General features: G+C 46.5%; 1 protein-coding gene across 3 annotated transcripts in view; it reads right to left on the bottom strand.

Annotated features, from left to right (window-relative positions):
• col4a2 (collagen, type IV, alpha 2) overlaps positions 1 to 25,221 on the bottom strand; it is an 86,140-nt gene that overhangs the window by 48,783 nt on the left and 12,136 nt on the right. For all 3 annotated transcript variants that reach the window (XM_062534389.1, XM_062534387.1, XM_062534388.1), the window contains exon 4: positions 17,184 to 17,264. In XM_062534389.1, coding sequence (XP_062390373.1) covers positions 17,184 to 17,264 — 81 coding nt within the window. The remainder of the gene's footprint in view (positions 1 to 17,183; positions 17,265 to 25,221) is intronic.

Here is a 25,221-nt window from a genome sequence, read left to right on the forward strand (position 1 = left end):
ACTGCTAGCACCCGGGTCATAAGGACAACAGCTCAGAGAGGGGCTCGGTGGGACGGGAACACAGGAACAGGGAAGCCAGAGGTGCTGGATGCTCCTCCAGGATAACAAACGGGCGTCTGTGGACGTGTGTCTGGAGGAAACGGGTCATCACTCACTCCTCTCCTCTCCTCGCTCTCAGCGCCCAGCCGTCGTTACCCGCCGGCGTAAATCAGCAGGTGACGAGCGTTTGCGACTCCGCCGGCGTAAATCACCCGGTGACGCGCCACGCTCCCATGGCTCCCGGGCTTCTTCGCCCCGTGACCTCGGGGAGGAGGTCAGGACACACTTCCTGTCTCGCTCAGTCCTGACCCCCTGCTGCCTTGCTCGCTCATCCTCTCCTCTCTCCTCCCTGTTTATCTTCCTCTCGCTCCTTCTCTTCTCGCGCCTCCGTCGGGCCGGCTACCTTCTCCCCCCCCACCCCCCCCCCCCCCCCTCGTTCCTGTCCCGGTGCGCGTCTGTCTCGGCTCTCCTGCCACCCTCTTCCTCATTGGCCCTTTCCCTCCTCTCCCCGGAGGATTATGGGTCAAGCCCAGTGTCGAACCGCTCACTGACAGACTGGAATGCCCCACACTTATCATGTCAGGTTTGTGCACCAGCCCGAATGGGCCGTTACCTCACCACCAAGGAATTTCAGAGGGAAAGAAAGAAAGAGAGAAAGAAAGAAAAAGAGGGAGAGAGAGAAACAGATAGACAGACATAGAGAGAGCGATAGAGAGATAGAGTCACTTCATCTTCATGATGACCATGAAAATGGTTTAATCCTGTCTGTCTGTGCTGTTGGCATGGCATGGCGAAAAACCAAAACCCAAAACATGGTGACATGGCGTGAGGCGTAAAGCTCTCCATCACCAGCAGATCCACAGATGCGTGTCGAGAAATCAGAAGCAGACTCCACCAGCGCTGGATGTCCAGTCTGCGTGGCAGACCATGAGAGAGGGAGAGGGAGAGGAGAGAGGGAGGGAGGAGGGGAGAGGAGAGGATCCGCACCTCATGACAATTACACACTGTATCAAAGAACAGCCATGCAGCTGTGCTGCTGCTGAAAGGCCAAGGGGTTCAACACACAGGGGAAGAGATCACTCTCACTCTCCCACACACACACACACACACACACACACATCGCAGGCCTACACATGCAAACACACGTACACGTACATACTCTCTCTCTCTCTCTCTCACTCTCTCTCTCACTCTCTCACACACACACATACACACACCATAGGCCTACACATGCAAACACACACACAGGCACGTACACTCTTTCTCCCGCACACAAACACGCATCATAGGCCTACACATGCAAACAGACACACACATACGCGCGTACACACTCTCTCTCACACACACACAGACATACTGTATACGTCCACATTCTCTCACACTCACACTGTGAGAGAATGTCACTCACACACACACACACACTTACAGCTGGTCTGAGCGAGTGAGAGGAGCTGTGGCCTCAGACTTGACCTCAGATGTAGCACGGTGCTGATAAAAACAGCGCCGGAAGTAGATAAAATGTATAACATTACGGTGGTGACTTCATCGCAGTCACGAGGAACAGGGGCTCAACTCACGGACACTCCCAGTCCCAGCCCAGCGCTGAGCATTTGTTCAGTGTTGAGAGTGTAGATCTCACTGCAGCTGGAACTGGACGTGTGTCGAGCACACACACACACACACACACACACACACACGCGCGCGCGCATCCACACGCGCAAGCACACACTCACACGCACACGCACACACACACACACACACACACACACACACACACACACTCACACACACACACACACACACACACAAACACATGCTCTGAGCGGCACGTGTCTCTTGTGAAATGAGATGGCATTTCTGGCCCAAGTGTGACTCTTTGATGTGATCAAAGCTGTTATGGGAAATGGGTGCCGTGGTGGGAGGGGGAGAGGGACAGGAAATGCTACAGGGACGGCCACGCCCGAACACCGGTACACATCCTGGGCCGACCCGGCCCTGGAATTCAACATCAACACAAACATGGCCTCCACATGCCCAGCACACTTGCAGTGAATCTAAAAGTTGTTGTACTGTTGATAGTCGTAGTGGCTCGCAGTACTCACAGAGCTCATTACAGAGCTCATTACAGAGCTCATTACAGTTCGACAGCTATCTACCAAGTCAGCTGAGGTGTGGGATTGATTTGAGGCGTCTGGAGACCAATACTCTAACCAGAACAATGAACAATGGCTACAGCACAGCTGTGCACATAAACAGGCGCTGGTGCTACCATCACACTTGTCTTGAGGTTCGATCAAAGTAAAAACATACTGATCCATGCCTTGAATTAATCGTTGGCCATTGTGGAAGAAAACACAAATAAACTTTTAACAAACTTGCACAACTTGCAAAAATAATATCAACAGAGAAGTCCAGTTTTGCTGAAACACAGAAGAACCTCAGGATCCTTCATCACGCATGCTCAGCGGGTCTTTCTCAAGTAAAATTATAGCTTCAGTAATTTCCTGTGTATTAGCCGCATTGTGTATGAGCCGCAGGATGGTGTTTTATGCAAATCAAAAGAAGCAAAACCATATTAATACCATATTAACTGACTCCCGTGCATTAACCTCACAGCTGAATAAAATTGTGCAAAATCAATGTATATAAGCTGCGGCTAACACCGTAGTTGGGAAATTACGGTAGTCGCACCCATGCTAACTCAGCCCAATAGGCCCTCTATGAGGCTCTGGCCAGCAGAGGCTAGTGAAAGCCCTGCGCTGCTAAGGGGCACCGCCCGGTCCGATTTCTCGACTCCCTCTGGCACTGACCCAGGCAGGCGAGCGAGTGAGCGAGTGAGAGAGCAAGCGAGTGAGAGAGCGAGTGAGAGAGCGAGTGAGCGAGAGAGCGAGCGAACGAGTGCTCCCAGGACTCCGCTCCAGAGTGCTAGTGGCTGCAGTTCCAGAGCTGGACTCCATTAGTCACAAGAGCTACACGGGACCCCTCAACCACCCCTCTCCATCCTCACCCCACCCCACCTCCGGGGCTGTGAGACATGCTCTCCTCCACCCATCCACCCACACACCCACCCACCCACCCACACACACACACACACACACACACCCACCCACCCACACACACACACACACACACACACGCACACAGAGAGGGAAAAAGTGCTGCACCAGTGTGGGAAAAAGAAAGCGAGAGCGAGAGATTCCTTCCTCTCCTGGATCTGCTCTCGCAGCAGCTGCGGTCTGGTTTTTCTCGCGCCGTAAGCCAGAGAGTGCTTGTGTTCACGACTTCCTCGTGGCCCAATTCAGCGCAGCACGGGGCAGTGCGGCCTCTCAGAGCCGTTCACCACACACCAAAACACACACACACACACACACACACACACACACACAAATACAACTCTCTTTACTCGCATGACTGCCGCGCCAAGCCACTCAACAGCGGCGTGACCAGAACACACTATATGGCCATCTCAGGAGTCGTCGTCGAAGAAGAAGAAGAAGACGACGAAAAAGAAGAACGTTTTGTGTGTACACGTCTGTTTTCTGCTGCGTGATGGAGGTTGAGAAATGCGCTTGCCGTGACTGTATCCGCCGATGCCAAATGCGGCCCTTGGGAGAGGAGAGGCGCTGCAGGGGCTGCCTGTTTCCCAGCCACGGATTGGCTAACTGGTGCTGGGCCCCGTGCCCACATTGGAGTCTGTTTTTCAGCACACAACTTCCCAGATATCTCACATCTGCCCCGAAACACTCAAGTGGGATTTCAGCAAATCTTGATTGTTGGCTTTCGCCGAATGCGAGCGGGGCGACTCTCTCCAGGCCTGACGATGTGAATGCGACAAGACCAACCTAACTTGAGTCCGATTGATGTGGTCCTAATAAACCGAACGGAAAGCTTGGGCTTGATTTCACCCATGGCCAGCTGGTGAAATGAATGTGGGAAATGCTTTATCACGTTGATCTTCCTGTTTTCATTCGTCTGTCATGCAGAGCATCTCAACATGGGCTGGCAAGATGGCACATAAAACACACGGAGGGCCTTTGTTTTCAGTGCGGGCCAGTCGATGATAAACAAAGAACGCTTTGCGAATAAAAGCCAACGTTTCACAACATGAACACCATTTTGCGAAGAAGCTGGTCAAAAAGCGACACCTTTACCAGGACGTGGTCCAACGGCCACTGCTTTTTTTTTTTTTTTGCCAAAACTCCCACCAAGCAGCTGCTGAGAGGAGAGGCTGGGATCTGTTTGGACGGCCATCTTTTTTCCGTGATGCTGCCGAGGAACATCTCGTCCTAAACCGGCCGCTGCCGATTCCCGATCATAATTCCCCTATGCCATGTAGTATCACACGTGGGAGAGAGCCTGGAGGGGAGTGAAGTCATGTTTTTTCGTGCTTTGTGTGACAGCTCAATGACGGCTCGATGGGATCCATCCATCCACACAGGTGCACTCTCACATACTGGGGCTGGGCTTCTGGGAGTCTGGAGAACGACATGTGCTTAGGCCCAGAGCAATCAGGGCTAACTCAATAATCAGGGCGGATAATCATCTGACTGGAACACCTCCATTGGCTCTGGTGTGACTTTCAGATAGAACACTAAATCAGAGTGTAATGGCATGAAATCTGAGGACAGGACAGTACATTGTTTGATCAGGCGTGCTTAGTGTTAATCCAGCCAGTGTGAACACACACTAACACTAAGAATTATTTGACACCGATGTTTAGTAGAGCGTACTGTTAACACTGTCTGTCTGATGTGTTTGACCCGAGACTTAGCCCAAGTGCACTGACACAGACCAATTATGGGCCATCTCTTTGTGAAGAGATAAACACTGACTTTAAATAAAGAGGAAAACACTGCAAATGTAAACAATAATGAGGTCAGGCTGGGTGCTGTGACACACCTCAATGATGTCATCTCAAGTCCGTTTCAAGAACACTCACACAAACACACACACACACACACACACACACACACGCATACACACTTCTGCTGTGACATGAACATGTGGAATCCTAGATCCATGACACCATACTGAGGGTAAACCCCTCTACGCACACCAAGGTGACCCCCCCTCTCACTCCTGTGCTACTGCACAGAGCACAGCTCCAGTCCTGACTCCTGACACAGCACAATGACTTTAAAAGGTAAAAACCTGCTGCTGTTACCAGGTGCCAATGAACATGGGAGCAGACAGTTAGAGAGAGAGAGGGATGGGGAGAGAAAGAACGGGAATGAGAGAGAAAGAGAGGGAAAGAGAGAAAGAGTAACTGACGAAAGATTGATTGCACTGCAAAATCACTGCCCACACAAACATGAGATGTTTGATCAGATACACTGGCTTGACGCTGACAAGCCCTTATACAGTAACAGGCCAAAAATATCAGCCAAACATCAACTCAGACGCTGACCTACTCAAAACATGATCAGAGGAATTGCTTCGCTGTCCTTACAGGTATTCTCTTTGCAAGTGTTTCTGAGTGAATGTTTCCACATAAAAGAATGCTTCGGGGGCTTGATGGCCAACCCACTGAATGCTGTCCAACACCCGAATATGTGGATGGTCGGCATTCAAGTATGCAGTGGGAGTCCATCACTGTTAAAGGACTTGGCCAAGTGCCTGTCCATCATTGATGTCCACACTCACGTCAGGATGTCAGAGATGTCGAACACACAACACTTAGAGGCAAAATTTGGTGACTCTGGGGTGCGGTTAGCTCATGTGAAGACATTTTGGAAGTAGAGAGCTCATGCTGAAGAGTCCTCTCGTAACCACAGCTGTAGACCAGCCAGGCCAATGTCTTATTTGTTTTCTTTTTCTTTCCAATAAAAAAAAGTCAGCTGTCTGCCCTGCTGTTCTAAAGTTGCAAACTCTCTGTCCTGCAGGAAGAAGCCCTACGGGGAAAACTTTGCCTCGGTCCGACAGACTAAACTATGGGAAAGCGCCCTGTGCCAGTAACCTCGCTCCGAGGTCCAAACGAATAAAAAATAAAAAATAAAAAACACACAAATAGAAAAAAAATAAACAAATAAACAAATCCAGAGTCTGTCCGATGTGGTTCTGAGAGACTGCTCAGATGACGATGATGGGAAAACTGCGTTCGTGGCCTGATTGAATTGAACTCGTATCGGTTTTTGGGACGAGGTGAGAGGTTAAAGGTCAAAAGCGGAGCGAGGAGCTCAAGCTGTGTCCACTTGAGACGGCCTGTGGTGGCATGCAGACCACGGGAAAGAGAAATGAGTCATTTTCAAATTAAACATGAGAATGTTCCAGATTTAAACTGAATATAAGAGGCATCGGTGAGTGTGCCATATTTTTGGAAATGTAGTGATTACACTGTTAGGAGAACTGTCTGTGGGAAATGTAGTGATTACACTGTTAGGAGAACTGTCTGTGGGAAATGTAGTGATTACACTGTTAGGAGAACTGTCTGTGGGAAATGTAGTGATTACACTGTTAGGAGAACTGTCTGTGGGAAATGTAGTGATTACACTGTTAGGAGAACTGTCTGTGGGAAATGTAGTGATTACACTGTTAGGAGAACTGTCTGTGGGAATTGGCGGCTTCGCCTCACATATCAAAATGTTCTAATAGAGATCTTGTTTTCATTGAAGAACTGAGAGAATAGTTTGCCAACAAAATGTTCCATGTAAATGTCTCTACAATGTAGGATAAGCACTGAAGCTAAAAACCTTCCTCACAATCAAAAACTGGTAAATCACACCTTCTAAGGTCCCAAAATATAATATACAGTGTTTGATTACTGTACTACATCATAGCATGTTTCTAAGTAAGATGTAAGACTTAGGCCATGGGCATACCTAAAATGGTCAAAAAACACTGTCCTGCATCGTGATAGGATATGAAGAGTTCAGATGCAAAGCCCTCTAAATCTGTCTGACCAATTTTCTTTTAAATGAACATGCTTTATCGGGGTTTTGCCTTAAAATCGATAGAGGGTTTTTCAGCAGGATTTTGAAGCTAAATGATTTGATTAATGTATGCTACAGTATCTGTGGAGAGCATTCACTCACCATTGTCAACTTCCTTTTTTTTTTACAGAGGTGGTGTTTGGACGGTTTTGCATCTAAACTCTTTATATATTCACCTTGTCAGAAATACATTTGTGAGTCCGTTTTCCACAGCATCTGTGTAACTGTGAAGTGACGTGCTACTGAGTAAAAGTGTAGGAATGGAGTGGGCCGATAAGAGATTCCTGTACTTGAGGGGGAACCATTATATTTGGATATTGCCCCTGTTGGGGTTTGTAAGTTGGTCTAACCTCTGTCCCAGAGGAAGTGATTTTATTTAGTCTATGACTGAGAATCTTTGTTAAAATATCCCCAGTTCTTGGGAAACGCAATGGCCTAAATCCACTTGATGTTCTAGGGACAGTTATTCACCCAACCAACCACCCACAGACAGTCTCGCCCTCTTTTTTTCTCTCTATCACACACACACAAACACACACACGGAAGTGCGCGCACGCACACACACACACACACACACACACTTCTCAGACCCTTCTCCAACAAACCCTAGGCTACTTCCTCTGTGTATTTACTCTACAGGAGGATGGGAATGGGAGCAGACACTGCAAAAAAACCCCCTATTGAACAGTGACATCAGTCTCTAAACAGGAAGCTGCGGTAACACAAGCTGACAGGTGATGACTCTGAAACTCTGACGTGCACGCGTGCCATCCTCCTCATCCTCTCTCTACATTACTGTAAGACCCCTCGCATCTATAATAAAAGACGCGGGACAAACATTTCCACCTACGTGTGTTGTGGCGAGAGGGATGTCTAATTTGCCTGATCTGAGGTCTAGACCTCGCATGCCGCTGGGATTACTGGTGCTGATGGAGCTGTGGCACTGCTGCGTTCTTGACTCAGTCACAGGATGTGATGGATAAACACGGCGCCCAATTGCAGTGGGGAGGCACTGCTGATGCTGGCATTTCTGGCCACCAGCAACCTCCCTGTTTGCATAGATGTATGCACATACTGTACACGCACACACACAACACACACACACATACACACACACACATACACCAACACATACACACTCAGACACAAACACTCACTCTCTCACACACACATATACACACACACACACACACACACACACACGCAAGGACATACAAACACACACACAAGATCTAAATATTTTGGGTTGTACTTTATGTCGTTTAGAGAATGTTGGTTTCGTCAGTCTCTCCATGACTGAGTGGATTTTATTTGCTCTAGAATACACAGTTATCAGCTGTGTAAATCACACGTATTTATGGCCTCAAATAAATTTCACAGGACGGGACTGTCGAGGCATGACAAATGGATTGGAAAAGAGAAAACAACGACACTGTGTGAACATGACATGAGGGCGGTTTTGACTGTTTTCCTTATTACTGTAAAGTCTGCAGAACTAGTCACGTAGGAAGGTTGATGTTGAGTGCAACACATACACTTTGACATATACATATAAACCCACCACACACACACACACACACACACACACAAACATTGTTATGACACTTGCAATTGAGCTCTGGTGCATCCTACTTCTATCACTGGTCCTTGAGATGCTTCTACAACATAACTCACCTAGTTCACCTATGCCTAAACAAATTAATTGGACATTATCTTTATACAAATTTACAAAACAGTCCAAACACCTTTTTTTGGTGGAGTATTGGAGCATTGTCGTGTAGATCAAGGACAAGAAAAACTGAATCCATTTTAAGATGAGGCTGAAACATAACACAATGTGGAGCACTTGAAAGTGTCTGAAAGCATTCCAGTTACAGTACACTGTACAGTATACTACTGTATACTGTACATCTCCATAATCCCCTCGTGCTAAACCCCTCCTGTGCTCGAGGTGGACTGTCAGATACCCGTCTGTCGGAGGCGGACCAGCCGGTCAGCGCTTGTCAGCACCCTCTCAGCTTTCTCTCTGGCTGACGCGGGTTGAATTCCTCCGGCTGTCCCTTCGGTACACAGATGAGCCACACGGCCTGCCAGTGTTTACACTTGCGCATAATATGTTTAGGCTCGGCGTAATTACCATGGACGTGTCATCAGTTATGCCCCCCGCACGCACGTGCACGAACACGTGCACCAGCAGATAGGGCCGAGACAGAGAAGCAGTGTGTTTGTGTGTGTGTGTGTGAGAGAGCCACTGTGTATGGTCTGGACACCATCAAAGAGACAATTTGGCGCAGTTACTGTGTGTGTGTGTGTGTGTGTGTGTGTGTGTGTGTGTGTGTGTGTGTGTGTGTGTGTGTATGTGTGTGTGCTTGAGAAAATAACAAAATGTGAGAGAAACAAGACAGAAAAGAAAGACACATCCGTATACACAGACAGAAAAGAGAGAAAGAGAGTGAGATTGGAAGAAAACATAAACCCCCAGGCACACAGAAATAAGTTTATGTGTGTGAGAAAGAGACTCTCCTGAGGGAAGTGTGTGAGTGTGTGAGTGTGTGTGTGTGTGTGTGTGTGTGTGTGTGTGTGTGTGTGTGTGTGTGTGTGTGTGTGTGTGTGTGTGTGTGTGTGTGTGTGTGTGTGTGTGTGTGCTGTGTGCTGAGAGCAGGTCTGGTTGGGGACCTGGAGTCTCCCACATGGTCAGTGAGGACTGAGCCAGGGCCAGCCACCTGTACCGTTGCCTCACGCTCCGGGCCGGGAATACCAGCGGAGCTCTACATGTGTGCGGAAATGTGACCCAGCTGTGGGAGCACCGATGTGTGTTTAAGGATTGGGAATGTCTGGACATATGTGTGAGTGTAAGTGTGAGTGTGAGTGTGAGTGTGTGTGTGTGTTATTGATCTATGGGCCTGTTTGGACGTTAAGTGGGTGGTTCTCTGACAGTTAAATTGGTACTTACTCTATTAATGCTATATTACAACTACTTAACCAAAACCACCAGAACCAACCGTGAAGTTGCGCCCCATCGTGGACTGATCACTGGACATGGGAATGCTTTTAAATCTCTGTTATGTTAACACTGCATTATGGATGAGACCCTTGGGGCAAAAGCAGTGATGTGGACTTTCCAAGAACGAGGAAACAAGTTCCTGATACCCCCGAGGACAGTGGATCTGGCCGAGATAGTGATGGATGTGATGATAGTCGTCTATTTGAAGACAGTGTACTGTACAGTTTGGGTCAGTCACGGGATCCAGTCACATCAGGTCACCGATACTGATGAGTCTGGTGGGATCCGCCTACGTGTCCAGCTGTGTCACCCGCGAGAGGGGGAAAGGGTTTCGCCGGACTCTTGGAAACATCTTGGAAACATCTCTCGTTCTCACGCCGGGAGAAAGGACCCCTTGCATACACCACCTCCACCCCCACCCCCCCCCCCCCATCCCTCATCCCAGCTGCGCCTGGCATTCCAGGACGATTGCGCACTACCAGGGCAGTTGGTGTGGAGCTCCGAGATGTTGATCAATAGTTCACCATGCCAACAGAAATACAGAAGCGCCAAGTATAGTTACAGTTAGCGCTTCATCTCCTTCTGTTGGAGGAAAGGGGATTTTTATCTATTTATTTATTATTTTTTTTCGACGCTGGTTTAATCCAGTTCTATCAGTCTCGTGACCAGGTTCATTCCCACTGTCAGAAGATGGCGTTTCTGAATTTTAGGAAATGATCTGTTAAAATAGTCTACGATTAGCTGCCTTCAAAGTTGTGAAACCTTGTGAGTTTTCATAGGGAACATGTGCACTAGGGCTTATGGTCCAATAGCTCATGTGCTCCATGAGGCCTCTATCGCCTGTGTGTACAGTACATTTAACAGGCCTGTAAGTGCCTCTAAATAGTAAATAATATGAGCAGAAACAAAACAGAACACCTATGTATGTACCGTCCAGAATCCCACCCCAAAACCCTACGAGCACACCGCTCTTAACACCAACACCAGGGGTTTGCACTGTGTGTGACTGAGCACAGCAGCAGCAGCAGGAGGGGTCCCTGGTGTGTGTGTGTGTGTGTGTGTGAGTCAAATCTGTTTATACGATCATCACATGTGCACGAGGGGTGGGAAAGCGAGAGGGCAACAGAGAGCACCGCGTACGCCCTTTTCCGCTTTCGGCTTCAGAGCCTATCGGGCTCCTCGGACGGACCTGGACTGGGCAGGGCAGAGCAAATAGCCCAGGGGAGGTCCACTGAGGTCCTCCAGAGAGGGCCCCCAGACGAGGCTAATTCATCTCTTCTGCTGCGAGCGTCAGGTGTCGCTTTCCATTTCCTCTTCCTGTGACCCCTTAATGTGACCTTTACATCATGGGGCATTACGTAATGTGGACATACCATGGTCAGCCTATACATGCCCCACACCTGTCAAAACCACCTTAGAAGGAACAGTGCAGTGTGGGAAACTCATTTAACATACGGGGAAATGTAATTGACCACTAAATACTTCAAACTGACATATGAATACTTTTGAGTCATAGGGTCTCAAACTATCGTTTCATAAGGAGATAACCTCATGCTATTACAGTGATTACACATTTTGTCAGTTATACAATGTATCTGAGATATAGTGGGAAACGACCAGCAGACTGTGATTACCAAAACCACAGAACAATAGTAGTTCTGTCCTTGAATCTGCTAACATTGTTTTTGTGTTGATAACACTTTGCAACAGTAATTCTACACTGCATTTATGTCTGCCAAGAACTTACAGTATTCCCAACCTTCATATGAAGATATCAAAAACGTTATTTCAGGATACAACATACAGTAGATGAATGCATAAGCTTTTCACAAGCAAGGTGCACCCATCAATATTTTATAAACTGATTTGCTTGTTCACTCAGTCGGGCACTGTGAGAGACAGCACAGCTTCCTGCTACAGCTAAAACAACTTAAAATAATAGCATGATTCTGGTGTAAAATGCTTTCATTGGTCCTCTTCTACAGCGGTTTCCTCCTTCACTACTGCACTGGTCCTCCTCTACAGTACAGCGGCTTCCTCCTTCACTACTGCACTGGTCCTCCTCTACAGTACAGCGGCTTCCTCCTTCACTACTGCATTAGTCCTCCTCTACAGGAGCTTCCTCCTTCACCACTGCACTGGTCCTCCTCTACAGGGCTTGCTCCTTCACTACTGCATTAGTCCTCTTCTACAGGGCTTGCTCCTTCACTACTGCATTAGTCCTCTTCTACAGGGCTTGCTCCTTCACTACTGCCTCTGTAGGCACCCAACACGCCTCTCCCCCAAGTTGAGGCATTTCCGAAGACACTTAAATACTGATCCCCAGCCTCTGAAGTCCAGCCATCTCTGACCTCCGTGCTGCCCTGCGCTCTGTGTGTACAGCACGGGTCTGTCATTTTTAGCTTTAGCTGGAAAACACCCGCCTTCACTCTCCTCACGGGCTTATCTGCATTGAGTCAGACAGACAGACAGGCACACTCCATTAAGGGCCAACGCTGCGTGAGTGCAGAGGGCCGCTGAATCCAGGGCCGAACTCCCACACATAATACGCCTCTTGTCCCCTTAGATATCAGGCTGGAGAGAGCTTTACAGGGCAGCTGGATGAAGAGGGACTTAGGGCCAGGGGGAAAGGGGAGGGTTGATGGGGGTTTTTATTTTAGAGATGTCTTCTTCACGTCTCACGAGTAGGAGATGGGAGAGGAGTGGAGGAATAAGAGGGCCTCTATTTAGCGGCGCAGACAAAGATGCCATTAGAGAAATATGAAATATGAAATCTTGTGCTGCTAATTATGCGAACAGGGATTCCTTCTGAGCATAGCCTGTGCTTCACGTGGGCCGAGGGCGAAAAAAACACACAGGCATGCACGATACTATATGGTACGGCTGTTTTTTTGCGGGAACATCAAAGATGCTGGGGAATAAGTGGCACTTATTACATTTACAAATAGGACGTGCTGTGTGCTTGTGCTTCCTCACAAGAGATGTGCAGAAAACAGCAGGATACTGATGTGTGTCCGAGGGTTTTTCAGCATGTGTGCATGCATGTACATTACTGTATGTCTCCTCATATCACCATCGACATGCATCTGTATAATACACAACACCTGTAACAATTGGGTCGATCTTGAGTACTCCTTTCTGGCCAACAGGAAGCTTCAGGAACAACAGGGAACTACTTTTGTCTGAAGCGGCACTGTGCAATGGAGTGGTTTTTACCATATATTATGCAGCCCACTTGGACTTAACTGAAAAACTAAACCCTTTTTTTGTGCAAATAGTCTTTGAAGACTTTAACCGTTGTCTGACAACTTCAATGTCATTTTTGTTGCAGAGCTAGAGACATTTGTTGTGAAAACATAAAATGTCCCATTCTAGGACAATACGAAAGAATGAAGTAAGTCATTCTCTGTGCCTACTGTACTTCATGCCCCTCAGCCTCTGTCACTACCAGAGAGAATCATGGACATTCACATGCCCCCACTGATGAAATGACTAGATTTAATTGGGACTCCCAGACAGAAATTGGGTCATCTGTTAAGATGGCAGGCTGGGCGAGTTCACGAGGATGCAGCTTATCGGCAGCAGTCCACGACCAGTTTATTGTACAGACTGGATGTTAAATCCATTAGACCAGACGTAAGAAACGGGACATTGTATACAATCAGAGGAAGAACTTTACGTGTTATCCTATATGCCTGAGGCTGAGGGCGAGGTCTCTTGAGTCTACTACAGAGGAATTCCTCTCTAAACATTCATGGAAACCTAGGATGCGCAACAAACTGTTCTGGAGTGGATATATGGACTTGTTTTGATGGAACAAGGATGCTCTGGTTATAGACATTTCCCAGAGTGCTGGCGTCAGAAGTATTTGAGGAGTCTTCTCTTTCCCATTGGTGCAACGAATGGAAGAATAAAACAAAAAAACATCAGATGCTCTTCATTGTGACAAACTTCCTGTAACAAGTCACTTCCTGACCAACAACAAACACCCATTTTTTCCCATGGAGCAACACAAACTCAAGGCTTCTACTTTTCCAGAATATTTTCCTGTTTCTGTCTCTTCTCTCGGTTGTTTTTCCCCCCAATATCCAATTTACTCTTTCTCCGGGCCCGAAGGATGAGGTCATCTTTAAGGCACATCTATGTGTGACATTTCAAACCCCTCCCTGTTTCTGAGAAACAAGAGGACAACCAGTTCTGCACAAAGACCGCCATTGATCCGCATTTAGATATTTCCATCCGAGGAAGTCGACACACACAAAGAAGTCTACAATATGGTTGGAATGTGCCATGCGATTCCCAACCGACTCATGTTTATGCACGGCACCCGTGATCTTCTCTGACTCCTGGGCTGGCCTACAGCAGCGCCGCTTTAGGGGGCCTACTGGCTTGATGGGCGGGAAGGGAAGCGCTGCTCCAAATGCTGCTCTGTTGCAGAGCTGAAGACAAGTTTCAAGGGGTTTTCAGCTAGTTTTATTTTATCACATGTTTCTGTTTATAAAGTGGTGCGTCAGAGAGTTTCACACGACTCGGTGCATGTGGAAGGGAAGGGAAGGGATGTGGGTGATCTGTAATTGCTTTACTTTAGGAGGCGTTGATGTGAGGGCATAGCACTTGCAGATAGAATGGGGACATATACTGTTAGTCTATTTAAAAAAATGGGAACACCATCATGGTATTGCTCTTTAAACTTGAAATTGTGACTTTGAGGACATACTGTCTAGGCCCCTGCTGAGAAACCCATTAGTTGGATGTAGTGAAAGACACAGTAATACAACTGTCAATTTGATGAATTCTCAAGATCTCTAAGGATTTACCACACCCTTTTAAGTGGACAGTTAATCGATCTGTGTCCTAATGCAATATACACACTACTGCCTGACACTGGCTCTTGGGGTAAGCTTTGTTGATGCTGTTGATCGACCGGTGATAGCTAGCTAAGCAACAGATGTGACTGAAACAAAAACAGCTGTATCCAATTTAGCTCTTGGAGGACAGCGGTGATAACAAACATCAGCCTATGGGGCGCACATGGAACTCCTCATCAGCCTATCGGGCGCACACGTGGAACTCCTCAGCTGCCTCTGGGGGCTATTGCAACACAATGGGAATGATGCATGAAGACAAATGAACAAACAGACACAAGTTGCTGCATGGGGAAAGACTTGCTGCTGGTGGGCAAGTGAAATATGTAGATGTTTCCTTTGTCATTATTATGCTATTGAATATCAATGATCAGGAGATATGAAGGACGCTCAAGGCCTATTTGACTTTATCTACCTTACACTCCTCATCCCTATCCCTGTTTCATTAATGAGGAAAGCCATCAGACTCTGGGTTACCACCAAATGCCTTTGATGGCTTGAGTTGCTGTGTTTACTGTACACTGTGTGTGATGTGTTCTTACATGTACTGGGGGTTCCACATTGATCTGAATTTCGTGATAGTATTTTTTCTTCTTTTTTTGTAACAATCTCACCATTAGTGCTCAGTGAGGCCTAGTGCTGTCCTACTGCCTGCCACCTTGGCTATGAGTTTTGTATTAATAAACCAATTTATAAACATATATTGTCTGTTGTGGTACAAATTAGCAAACTAGTTAGGAAGGACTAACCAGGGCAGGTGTCGTAGGACTGACGACACAAGTGCACAGTAACGATTGCTGTGGTCACACTGTTTGTTCAGACTGCTTACAATGTAAGAGACTGTCGAGCTCTATTGGCATCGTTCAAATCATGACCCTGTACTTTTGAATAATCCTTTAACCAATCAGACCAACGATCCGGTGCATCATTTGGATAAGCTAGCTTGTGATTAGAGCCAAAGGTTCTGGGCTGCCGAGCGAAATCCAAATTCGCTGGCAGGTCAGGCAGGGTTCACCCAGCCTATCAAGCTCCTGTTCTAGCAAAATCAGCAAATCGGATGGGAATTCAGCCAGATTCTAAAGTATGGAAAGTGAATGGTTCAAATTTATAGTTTTTTTCCCCCCTTCATTTCTTCAACCTTGACTTGGCCCAGTAGCAGGCTATGCCATCAGCAGCACACCCTGAACCCAAATTTATCTAAGATCAACAAACACTTAGCACTTCGTGCCAAGCAGATCCATGCACTGGGAGTGGTGGCTGATGACTGAAGACTTGTTTTTCACCCTCTGCCCTTTGCGTTGTTGATTTAAAACAAACGATGAGGAGGGAAATGTGCCAAAGTGCCAGTCCCCTCCGGCCCCTCCGCAGCCTTGGCACTCGAGGCTATCGCGTTTTAAGACAATCAAGGCCCCCTTTCCGGTACAGTAGAAGACAAAAAGACAGCTGACAAGTTGACCCAGGCCGTTGAGGCCCATTCGCATCCTAAGGAATGTGCTTCCTCTTCAACTCCCACTCCCTCTTAAGGGATTTCCTCTCCATGTTGCAACCATGGACACTACAAATATGTTGGACATGGTTGGTTTGGTAATTGCCCTGGTAGTCTTACCATGTATAATATGTTGCAAGAGTTTGTTGGGAAGATGCTGTTCAGTCGGACACCTGTTCTCAATCAGAGTGCATTTCACTAAAAATTAGACAAGTCTAATTTCACGGGCAAAAATGAGGTCGAGACGTTTTTGTCTTGTCATTTTCTCAAGCAAATCAAAAGCATCTGGACAGGGAAATAAGTCTCGCTCACTACAATTGTGTCTGCACAACTGTGACGTATCATGAAGCATCTAGCTAACATTTGACACCCTAGTCAATGGAAGTAGACCAGATGGTATCCGTAGCAATGGATCTCTTTTGAAGAGGGATAGAACCATGAAGGTATTCCATGCTCCCTCATTGGTTCACAGAGGCTGTCTCTTCCCTTGGCAACCTTTATCTCATTAAAAGGCCCTGATGTTTAGTCTACTCCTTGAGGCTTATTTTCATAACATTGCCTCTGGCATTCAAAAATATCTCTCCTCTCCTCTCAAATCTTTACTAATGGGGGTTTAACGCAAACTCCTTAACAGATGACACATGCAGCACACCAAAACATGGAAGCTTGAGTGAACAGGTGTGGGTGACATGGACAAAAAAAAAAAAAAAAGTGCAGATGTCTGAATTGTTCTGTCTGCTGCATTGTTTTTTTGCTGCTGTGGTGATGACTTTCTCTTTAAGGTTATACTAATGCCTAAATGGCAAGAGGGAAGGAGATGAAGGACACAGGATTAAAGGGATTGAGAGAGAGTCACTCACCCTGCCTCCTTTCTCAGGATAGCATTTGCAGCCTCCACTGCAGTCTCTTCCACCGCAAGGTCCGTTGTACTTCTTACCGCCCTGCGAGGAGAAGAAAGACAGAGAAATGCCTAAAGTCAACTTCATTTTGACTGGTGAGACGAAGGAGGCTTGCACTGAACATCTCTCTTGTACCATAAACATTCCTTAAACATCCCATCCATTGTAATTTTTCAAATGATATGACAGGTTAAGGTCATGATTATGATTGAGCTAGAACATCTGTGTCATCATTAGTCTTCTTAAAAAACTGTGAATGTTTATTTTTTTACTGTAATCTGAAATTATTTGACTTGGTTATGTTTAATACACCTTATATCTTCAATGGCAAGAATAATTAAAATACATTTACTAGAGAATGGATAATATGAGATTACTGTGAATTTCTGAATTTCACATAACTGGACTACTGAAAAATGGACAATAAACCCATAATATTTCCTCTACAATGGAACAGCTTTTGCATGCCAATGTGGTCTTTTTAAAGCTTTTAAAACGTTTTTATGTACTCAGCAAAGTATATCACAAAACCCTCGTGATCTGGACAACACTCTACACTCCACAGGGTTGGAGATGACAGAACAGATATAAAAAGCAGGCACGATGCGTGGTGTCAGGGGCCTGCCGTCCTAAAAGCCTGCATGACCATAAAAGGCCTTTGGACAGACCCACTCATGAAATGCATGTGTCCAGTCATAATGACTTTTCCAGCGTAAGAAAGGTCAACATGTGAATAAATGAATATATGTTAGCCATTTCATACAACCCCTGACAGTCCCAGCGGCCTCTGTGAATGGATAACTTTTTTTCTGACTGTTTTTGTTCTGTTCTGTGCAGCTTCTCATGGCTGAAAGTCATTGACACGCAACTGGCCCCCAGAGTTCCCACCTACGCACTGGCTGATTCCAGAGACTGCTTATTCAGCTCAGTGCCATGCTGGCGACTATACGGTCCCCACATTGTCTCCAGGCAGAAGGGGACACACGACTGCACAAGTGGAGGATTTCCAGCTTGAAACGCGGTTAAGTAGTTGGTAGAGGAATCAGAAGAATCCCCTCCTTCCCCTTCCCTTCCTCCACCAACACCAGCATCAGACCCCCTCCACCACCTCACACGCTCGCTTGCTTGAGATATTCAGCTCAGTGCACACAAAGAGCACATTGAGCCCCCACCACCCCCCAAAAGGCAATCTCCACAAAGGGGTCTTTTTATGCAGGCGACACAATTCTTTCATGATCCCCTATCTGTCAGACAAAAAGACGTCTTCTCATCCTTTTCCTCTGCGGAGGAATGCAAAACGGCTCAATTTCCCCCCCGCACGTGACTCGGTGGGTTTGCTCCAGACATGCCTCCTGAACATGGGGTGCACGTCGAGAGAGAACACGGCACTGACACACAAAAAAACGTTCTCACGCGAGAACCTCCCCGAGAAAACTGGCCCCATTGTTCGACCAATAGAAATAATCATTGCAGAAGACAAGTAGAACAAAGACAGCCAAACAGGCAAAAAGCCAAAATGGATTATTTTCACAGCACGTTTAAGCAATTAGGAACAAAATAATGAATAGCTATTCCAGGTGGGACACCTCTGTATTGTCTGGGCTTAAAATGAGAAGCCTCCGGCAAAATGCCAGCCCTAAAATAAGAAGAGATCCAACAATGTGCAACTTAAATGCCAAGACTGATTAATCAACAGATAGTTGATGGCTTTTCAGGTGGGAAGTGCCTCATTGTGTTACGCCTGGTCCCGGGAGTTCCCTTAAGCTCAAAGGCTCAAAGTTTTTCCCAGAAATCACCTCAACTTGTGTGTGTGTGCGTGTCAACGAGCGTTAGGTGGCATGGATGGAGGAAGGGATAATATATTGGTAAATAACAACATGTTTTTGTTTCCCTTTCTGCTGTTATTGTGTTATTGCTCTACAACACTCTGTGATCTTCGTCATCACTGGATGCATTTGGAGAAGAGAGGGGTTTTAACCTCTTCATTGCTTTGCAGAATACTAGAGAGCCTAAAGAACACTCAAGCTGAATGAATAGAAGCCGAAGGTTCAATTTAACGAATAACTTAAATACAAATGCTCCGTCTAAATACCAACCTCCTCATCATCGCTCTCCTTTGCTGGGGCAAATTGTAAAAACTCTCAACACTGTGAATAGGACCTCTCTACGGGACGTTGAGTGTCCTTTCATTCACTTTGTCTGTGAAACCTGTTAAACGCATGACTAGACCGTGGCATGTCCTCCGTAAACACAGGCAGCAGAAAAACAGTCATGAGAAAAGCTTTGTAACTTCAAACATTTCCAACGCAGTGGGTTACAGGAAACTTGACCGAATAACAGAAGAAGCCCCGACCGAAAGCGAACCGCTATCGTTGTGCATGCTGTTTCAATTGCCCAAGAGCCAAAGCGGCCCGGACACAGTTGGCCACAACAGTCAACACAAAGCTCTTTTGATGAGAGTGAGCAACAGTCTGACTATGAGGTCTGACATCAGCCTAACTGCACAGACGAGACCATCTAGCAACGCTTGCAGCACGACCACACAAGCCATTTTCCCCAACAAATGTCTCAAGACTGTAAAGTCCACCCCTGCCAACACATGGGGCACAACATGAGGCAACACTCCACCACCTACACACACAAATGTGCGCAGACATAAACACTGTAAAACAACAGCAGACATGTTTTACGTAGGCCCTGGGAAACATTTTCAGTCTATAGAGATGCTAAAGAGGAAGTACTAACTGGTTAACATTAAAAACATGTAAAACCAGTAAACTTTGCGTATTAGCAAAAATGTCTTTATGCTTTATAATAATTAGTTGACATCCATGTAGTTGAATATGAAGGCGATTTGGTGTAACTAAAATACAGCCTGATGCAAATGACACTCATACTTGGATTAAAAATCCTTAAAGAAGAAATCTGGTGATTTCTCCCCTTGATCTCAATTTGTCCTTTAAACCTGAGTTAACTGTCAGACAGACCAAAAAAAGGTCCTGACTCAAAACCTGTCCTGTGAAAAGGTCTTGTTTCAAAGACACTAAACACATGTCTATCTATGTGTCTCTTGGAAGTTGACACCTTGTCATCCTTTTTTTGAATGGGCTTCACCCATTGCTACACTGCCCTACAAAGCAATTTTTTTCAGTTTTCACTCTGCGCAGTTACTGTCTTTTTGCTTTGTAGGGCAGTACAGCTAGCACTGAAAGAGAGCCAGATGATTCTCCATCCACATGCCCCAGACTGGTGATGAGTGGAGGTGTGAGTGAGACATAGCCTAATCCACGAGGAATGTAGACTGAAGAATAATTAAAGTGCTGCGGTAATTTTTGGTCTGTATCTCATCATCATATCTATGAGACCTCAAAATATGTGTGAGTTGTTAACATAATTAAATAATTAGATGTCAATGACCAATTATACGATTTTTTTAGAGGAAGAATGTTAATAATAGACTGTCTATTATTACTATAGTTTCTGAATCAATTTAATTTCAAAGGATGCCATAATGTCATGTAGGTTTTATAGGTTTAAGAAATGTACCATTTAAGATTTTTTCTTTGTTTGTCATTTGGATATGCTTTTCTCCTTGGTGGGCTTTATGATCACTGTCTGTGCGGAGGCGATTTTAGCCAGATTGATGTCTTCGCTGAAGGCAAACGTGTAAGACGATCAGTCGACTGTGGCCCACTCCCTTCACATCCCATCAACACTGGCGCCCGCTCTCTCTCTCTCTCTCTCTCTCTATCTCTCTCTCTCTGTCTCTCTCTCTCTCTGCTTCATGTGTAGTAAATCCGGCTCAGATGGTCTCATCCCCTGCTGCTGTCGCTGGTGCTGATAGCGCTGACACAGGCCCAGCCATTATTTCTGCCTTATCTGCATGCTTTACTTGAGACCGCAAGCTGCCGACTCCAGTCGCAGGCACCCCACCAAAAAAAAGAGTGATTGACTGCGTTCTGCGATGCCTTACGGCAGACTAAACACAGAGGGGAATAGGATCATGAGCTTTGAGCAGATAGTAATGTGCTTTATCTCATCAGCTGCTAATTAAAGGTGCTTTACCACTCCATTTGTAATAAATGAAGAAAATGACAGGCTAGATCTTGATCTCATGTTAATTAACTTAATGCAGTAAAAACAAATGATAACACCCCTAATTTCTATTTGAAGTGATGCCACATTTCACCTAATGCAGGTATATGAGTGTCAGGTATACACAGTACATATTGTACGCACACACACACACACACACACACACACACACACACACACACACACATACAGCGAGAGACAGAGAGAGAGAGAGAGAGAGAGAGGGAGAGAATGAAATGTTTGCAGAGCCGTTTGTATCAGACTGTAACTGATGCTATAGCAGCCCAGTGTGTCTGAATAAGAGATGCATTGCTACAGTTTCACTGATTCCTAACCAAAGTAAATCTAAGTTACGAGCTGTGTAAAACACTGATGGCTCCAATAGCACAGGCCTGGTCTTGCATTCTGATCTCAGTCCTATATGAATCCGGGCTGATCTTACTGGGTGGTCAGTTCTGTCCAGCATATCCCATATCGTTCTACAGTATAATACATATGTTGTGTGAGGTCTGGATGTTGACATAATGTGCACTGACATTTGACGATAAGTGAGTTAGTGGGTAGCTACAACTCCCTTAGTTGCCAAAGACCGATGACTGTACATGAGGTTTCTAAGAGCCGAATAAACTTGTCTCGGCGAGTTGGACGTCAGCGTGTGCTCCTGTGGTCAGCTCCTTGCGTGAGTCACAGCCCTCTGGGGACGTGAGTCAGCCTTAAGCATTTTGAGGGTTACCGCAAAGCCAAAACTATTGCGGCTGAATTTTCTGGTCTGTGCAGCTGAGGCAAGCCAACAGGTGCTTGGCCACGCTCTGTCTTCAGAGGGCCTGAAAGTCCCTACACTGCTGGAACAAGTCAAAGCCTGGTGGAGGGGACTACCCCCTCTCCTCTCCCCACAACCCTGTTTCCCATATTTCGGAGGAATTACTTGAGGATTGCTACAGTATGGAATGGAACAGATGTTTGGAGCCAGGGCGCAAAGAGTTCCAGGAGCACACAGAGAGTAGCAGTCTTGTAGCCGAAAGTGGACCGGGTCCAACAGACAAATTATGCCCTTAACTGCTGGTTTAAGGTCAGTTCCCACATCTTGCAGCAGAGCAGGATTGAGCAGATGGCCTGGGGAAAGTGGGTCTTTGATCAAAAATTAACATGAGAAAGTAACGATGGATTTTTAACATCTGGAGTATACCATGAAACATGGTGTAACAAGGAACAATTTTAGGAATCCAGCAATGGTACACAAATCCATCAGGGGCTTTCGCAGGACTAAATATCTTGAGGGGGTTACTACGGCAACCCTCCTGGGACAGAGTAACCTGCGTCATGATTTTTTTTACGAGTCAGTATGGATGTTAAAGGTCCTTATATGTAAACTTGTCACGGTCTGGCAAAACAGCCTCCCAACCGCCTCCTAATATTGACCTCAGCATCGAGCACCACCCTCACAACGGGGTCAGCTGTGGCCTTCTGGGAAATCCAAGCAGTTTCTGCCCACTCAAAGAAACTCCCAGACATTTTCTGGCACTGAATTGTCCTCAAGAGATCAGCACACTGCAGTCATTTACTTACAGTACAGGAAATGTTGCCTGCAGTATATGGGGGGAAAAGTGGTTGAGGAAATGGATGTACAGTAAAGCCTCCTTATCAAATGGTTGGTGACAGATGCAATTTGATTGTGGGATGGAAGGAGCACATATCATCGGAAGGTTCCAGAAGGTTCCTGATACCCGATAGAACCCTAGCATGGTGGTCAGAGCTTTGGGAGTGTTACCTCCCAGGAGAGAATTCCGTATCAGCTCTACAGTATGTCATTTGTCATGGCAGAAAATTCTTGGTAGAAAATGTAGCTTAAACAGTACAAGCCAGAGCCAAGATCTTGAGTGAAGCACAACTGAAAGCCAGAATTTTCAAAGAGACTCTTATGAAAAGAGACTTTTTATAACTGAAATTGTCACTGTGAGGTACAAACATTTGTGTGCACAATGCACATGTCATCATCCTTGACTCTTTGTCTTCAAAGACATCCGACAGAAATAACAAGCCTTGCTGCGCATCACTCAGACAGAGGTGCGTAGCATTGTCGACCTGGACACTGCTCAGTTTACAGGCATGAAACTGTGATATCAAACACAAACATTGGCTCTTCCTGACCGCCTGCTGCTTTCCCAGGATCCCTTTCTCTCACACCAACACTCTTAAACTGACGGCCGCCGCCAGGGAACCGCGTTTGAAGTCCCTGGGGCACACGCAGTCACGCCGGCGTGACCGAAAGCAGGGCGATTTCCACAAGAAATATGGCACTTTGTCAACTCAACACCACGCTCTTTGGCACCCTTGGCCTCGGGGATGAAAGGGAAATGGGATCTTTCCTGGAAATACCCAAGGGGCTGCATGAGTTGAATTGTGACACTGGCACATAAGTGGCCAGTCAGTGACCACAGTCTGTGGATTTAGGTGTTTGCCCCCCAACCTCCTGACCCTGATACCCACGCCGATCTCAGGCCATGGACGATGACCCCACCAGGGGAGGTAAGGTGACCCTGGTGGCTCACTGCTGTTTGTGGAGCCAGATATGGTTCGTTCTCATAATGCAGGCAAGCTTTGTCTCATAGCTGGAGGCATGTATGTGCCTTGAACCAAGAAAAACAAACAACAAAAAAAGCCCCATTCAAGCCATAATATACTCCTTCTGCTGACAAGGACGTTTCCCTTTACCTTCACATTTGACCAGCCATTTCACATTAACCCATTCTGGTTGACTGTTGCGCCAAGCAGCTGATTATACATCCGGGAGAGAATGCCGTCTGCCTTAATGATTCAAAACTTGAGTTAAAGATTGCCTCTAAACCTTTCTCCGTGGCCTGCCGTTGTTACATACATCGCTATTGGGGTCAACAGTGGTAAGGATGCAACACCAACTGATATGCCTCAATCCTCCATACTCTCCGGAGTGGAGTTGGGTTTAATACGCACTCACATGCCACAGTGCAGGAGTGGGAGGTTGAGGCCTCCTGACTGCCATCACTATCTGGACGAGTAGGAGAGTAAGTGGGTGGATTTGGGAGGTAGAGGAGCAAAGGCATTAACTCTGACTCTTCATGCCCAGAGGAGCAGCAGACATGTTCCATCTGCTGCAGGGTGTGAAGGCAGCCGCGCTGGATCCTCTCACAAGATGACCCCTCATACCAGTACAGTACACTCCCACCCTTCTCCTGCAGAACTGACCAGAGTTGTGTGTGTGTTTTTGTGTGTGTGTGTGTGTCCATGTAACAAGCACGATAGGTAACTTTTTACATTACTGTAATATACAATGTCAGAAAGTATACAGCATGTGTCAGTGTGTGTGTGTGTGTGTGTGTGTGTGTGTGTGTGTGTGTGTGTGTGTGTGTGTGTGTGTCTGTGTCTATGTAACAAGCACGATAGGTCATTTTTTACATTAATATACAATGTCAGAAGGTATACAGCATGTGTCAGTGTGTGTGTGTGTGTGTGTGTGTGTGTGTGTGTGTCAATGACAGACAGAGGGTAAGGCAAGAAGAGGGAGTGAGAGAAACCTAACGACAGACAGAGGTAAGAAGATATAAAGAAGGAAGGAGAGAATAGACAGAGAAAGAGAGAGAGAAAGAGAGAGAGAGTAAAAGTATCGGTTACATTCGTTACCGATCGTTACAGAAACCTAACAACAGACAGAGGGAAGAAGATAGAGAAAAAAGGAGGAAGGAGAGAATAGACAGAGAGAGAGAGACAGAGAGAAAGCGAGAGAGAGAGAGACAGACAGAGAGAGAGCGAGAGAGAGAGAGAGAGAGAGAGAGAGAGAGAGAGAGTAAAAGTATCTGGGAGCTGTGAGAGTCCTCATTAACAGGTCATTAATCTTGTCCTGGGGGCCTCTTCCCCGTGGGGGTGGGGG

Source organism: Sardina pilchardus, chromosome 4 (genome assembly GCF_963854185.1).
Source record: "Sardina pilchardus chromosome 4, fSarPil1.1, whole genome shotgun sequence".
Lineage (NCBI taxonomy): Eukaryota > Metazoa > Chordata > Actinopteri > Clupeiformes > Clupeidae > Sardina > Sardina pilchardus.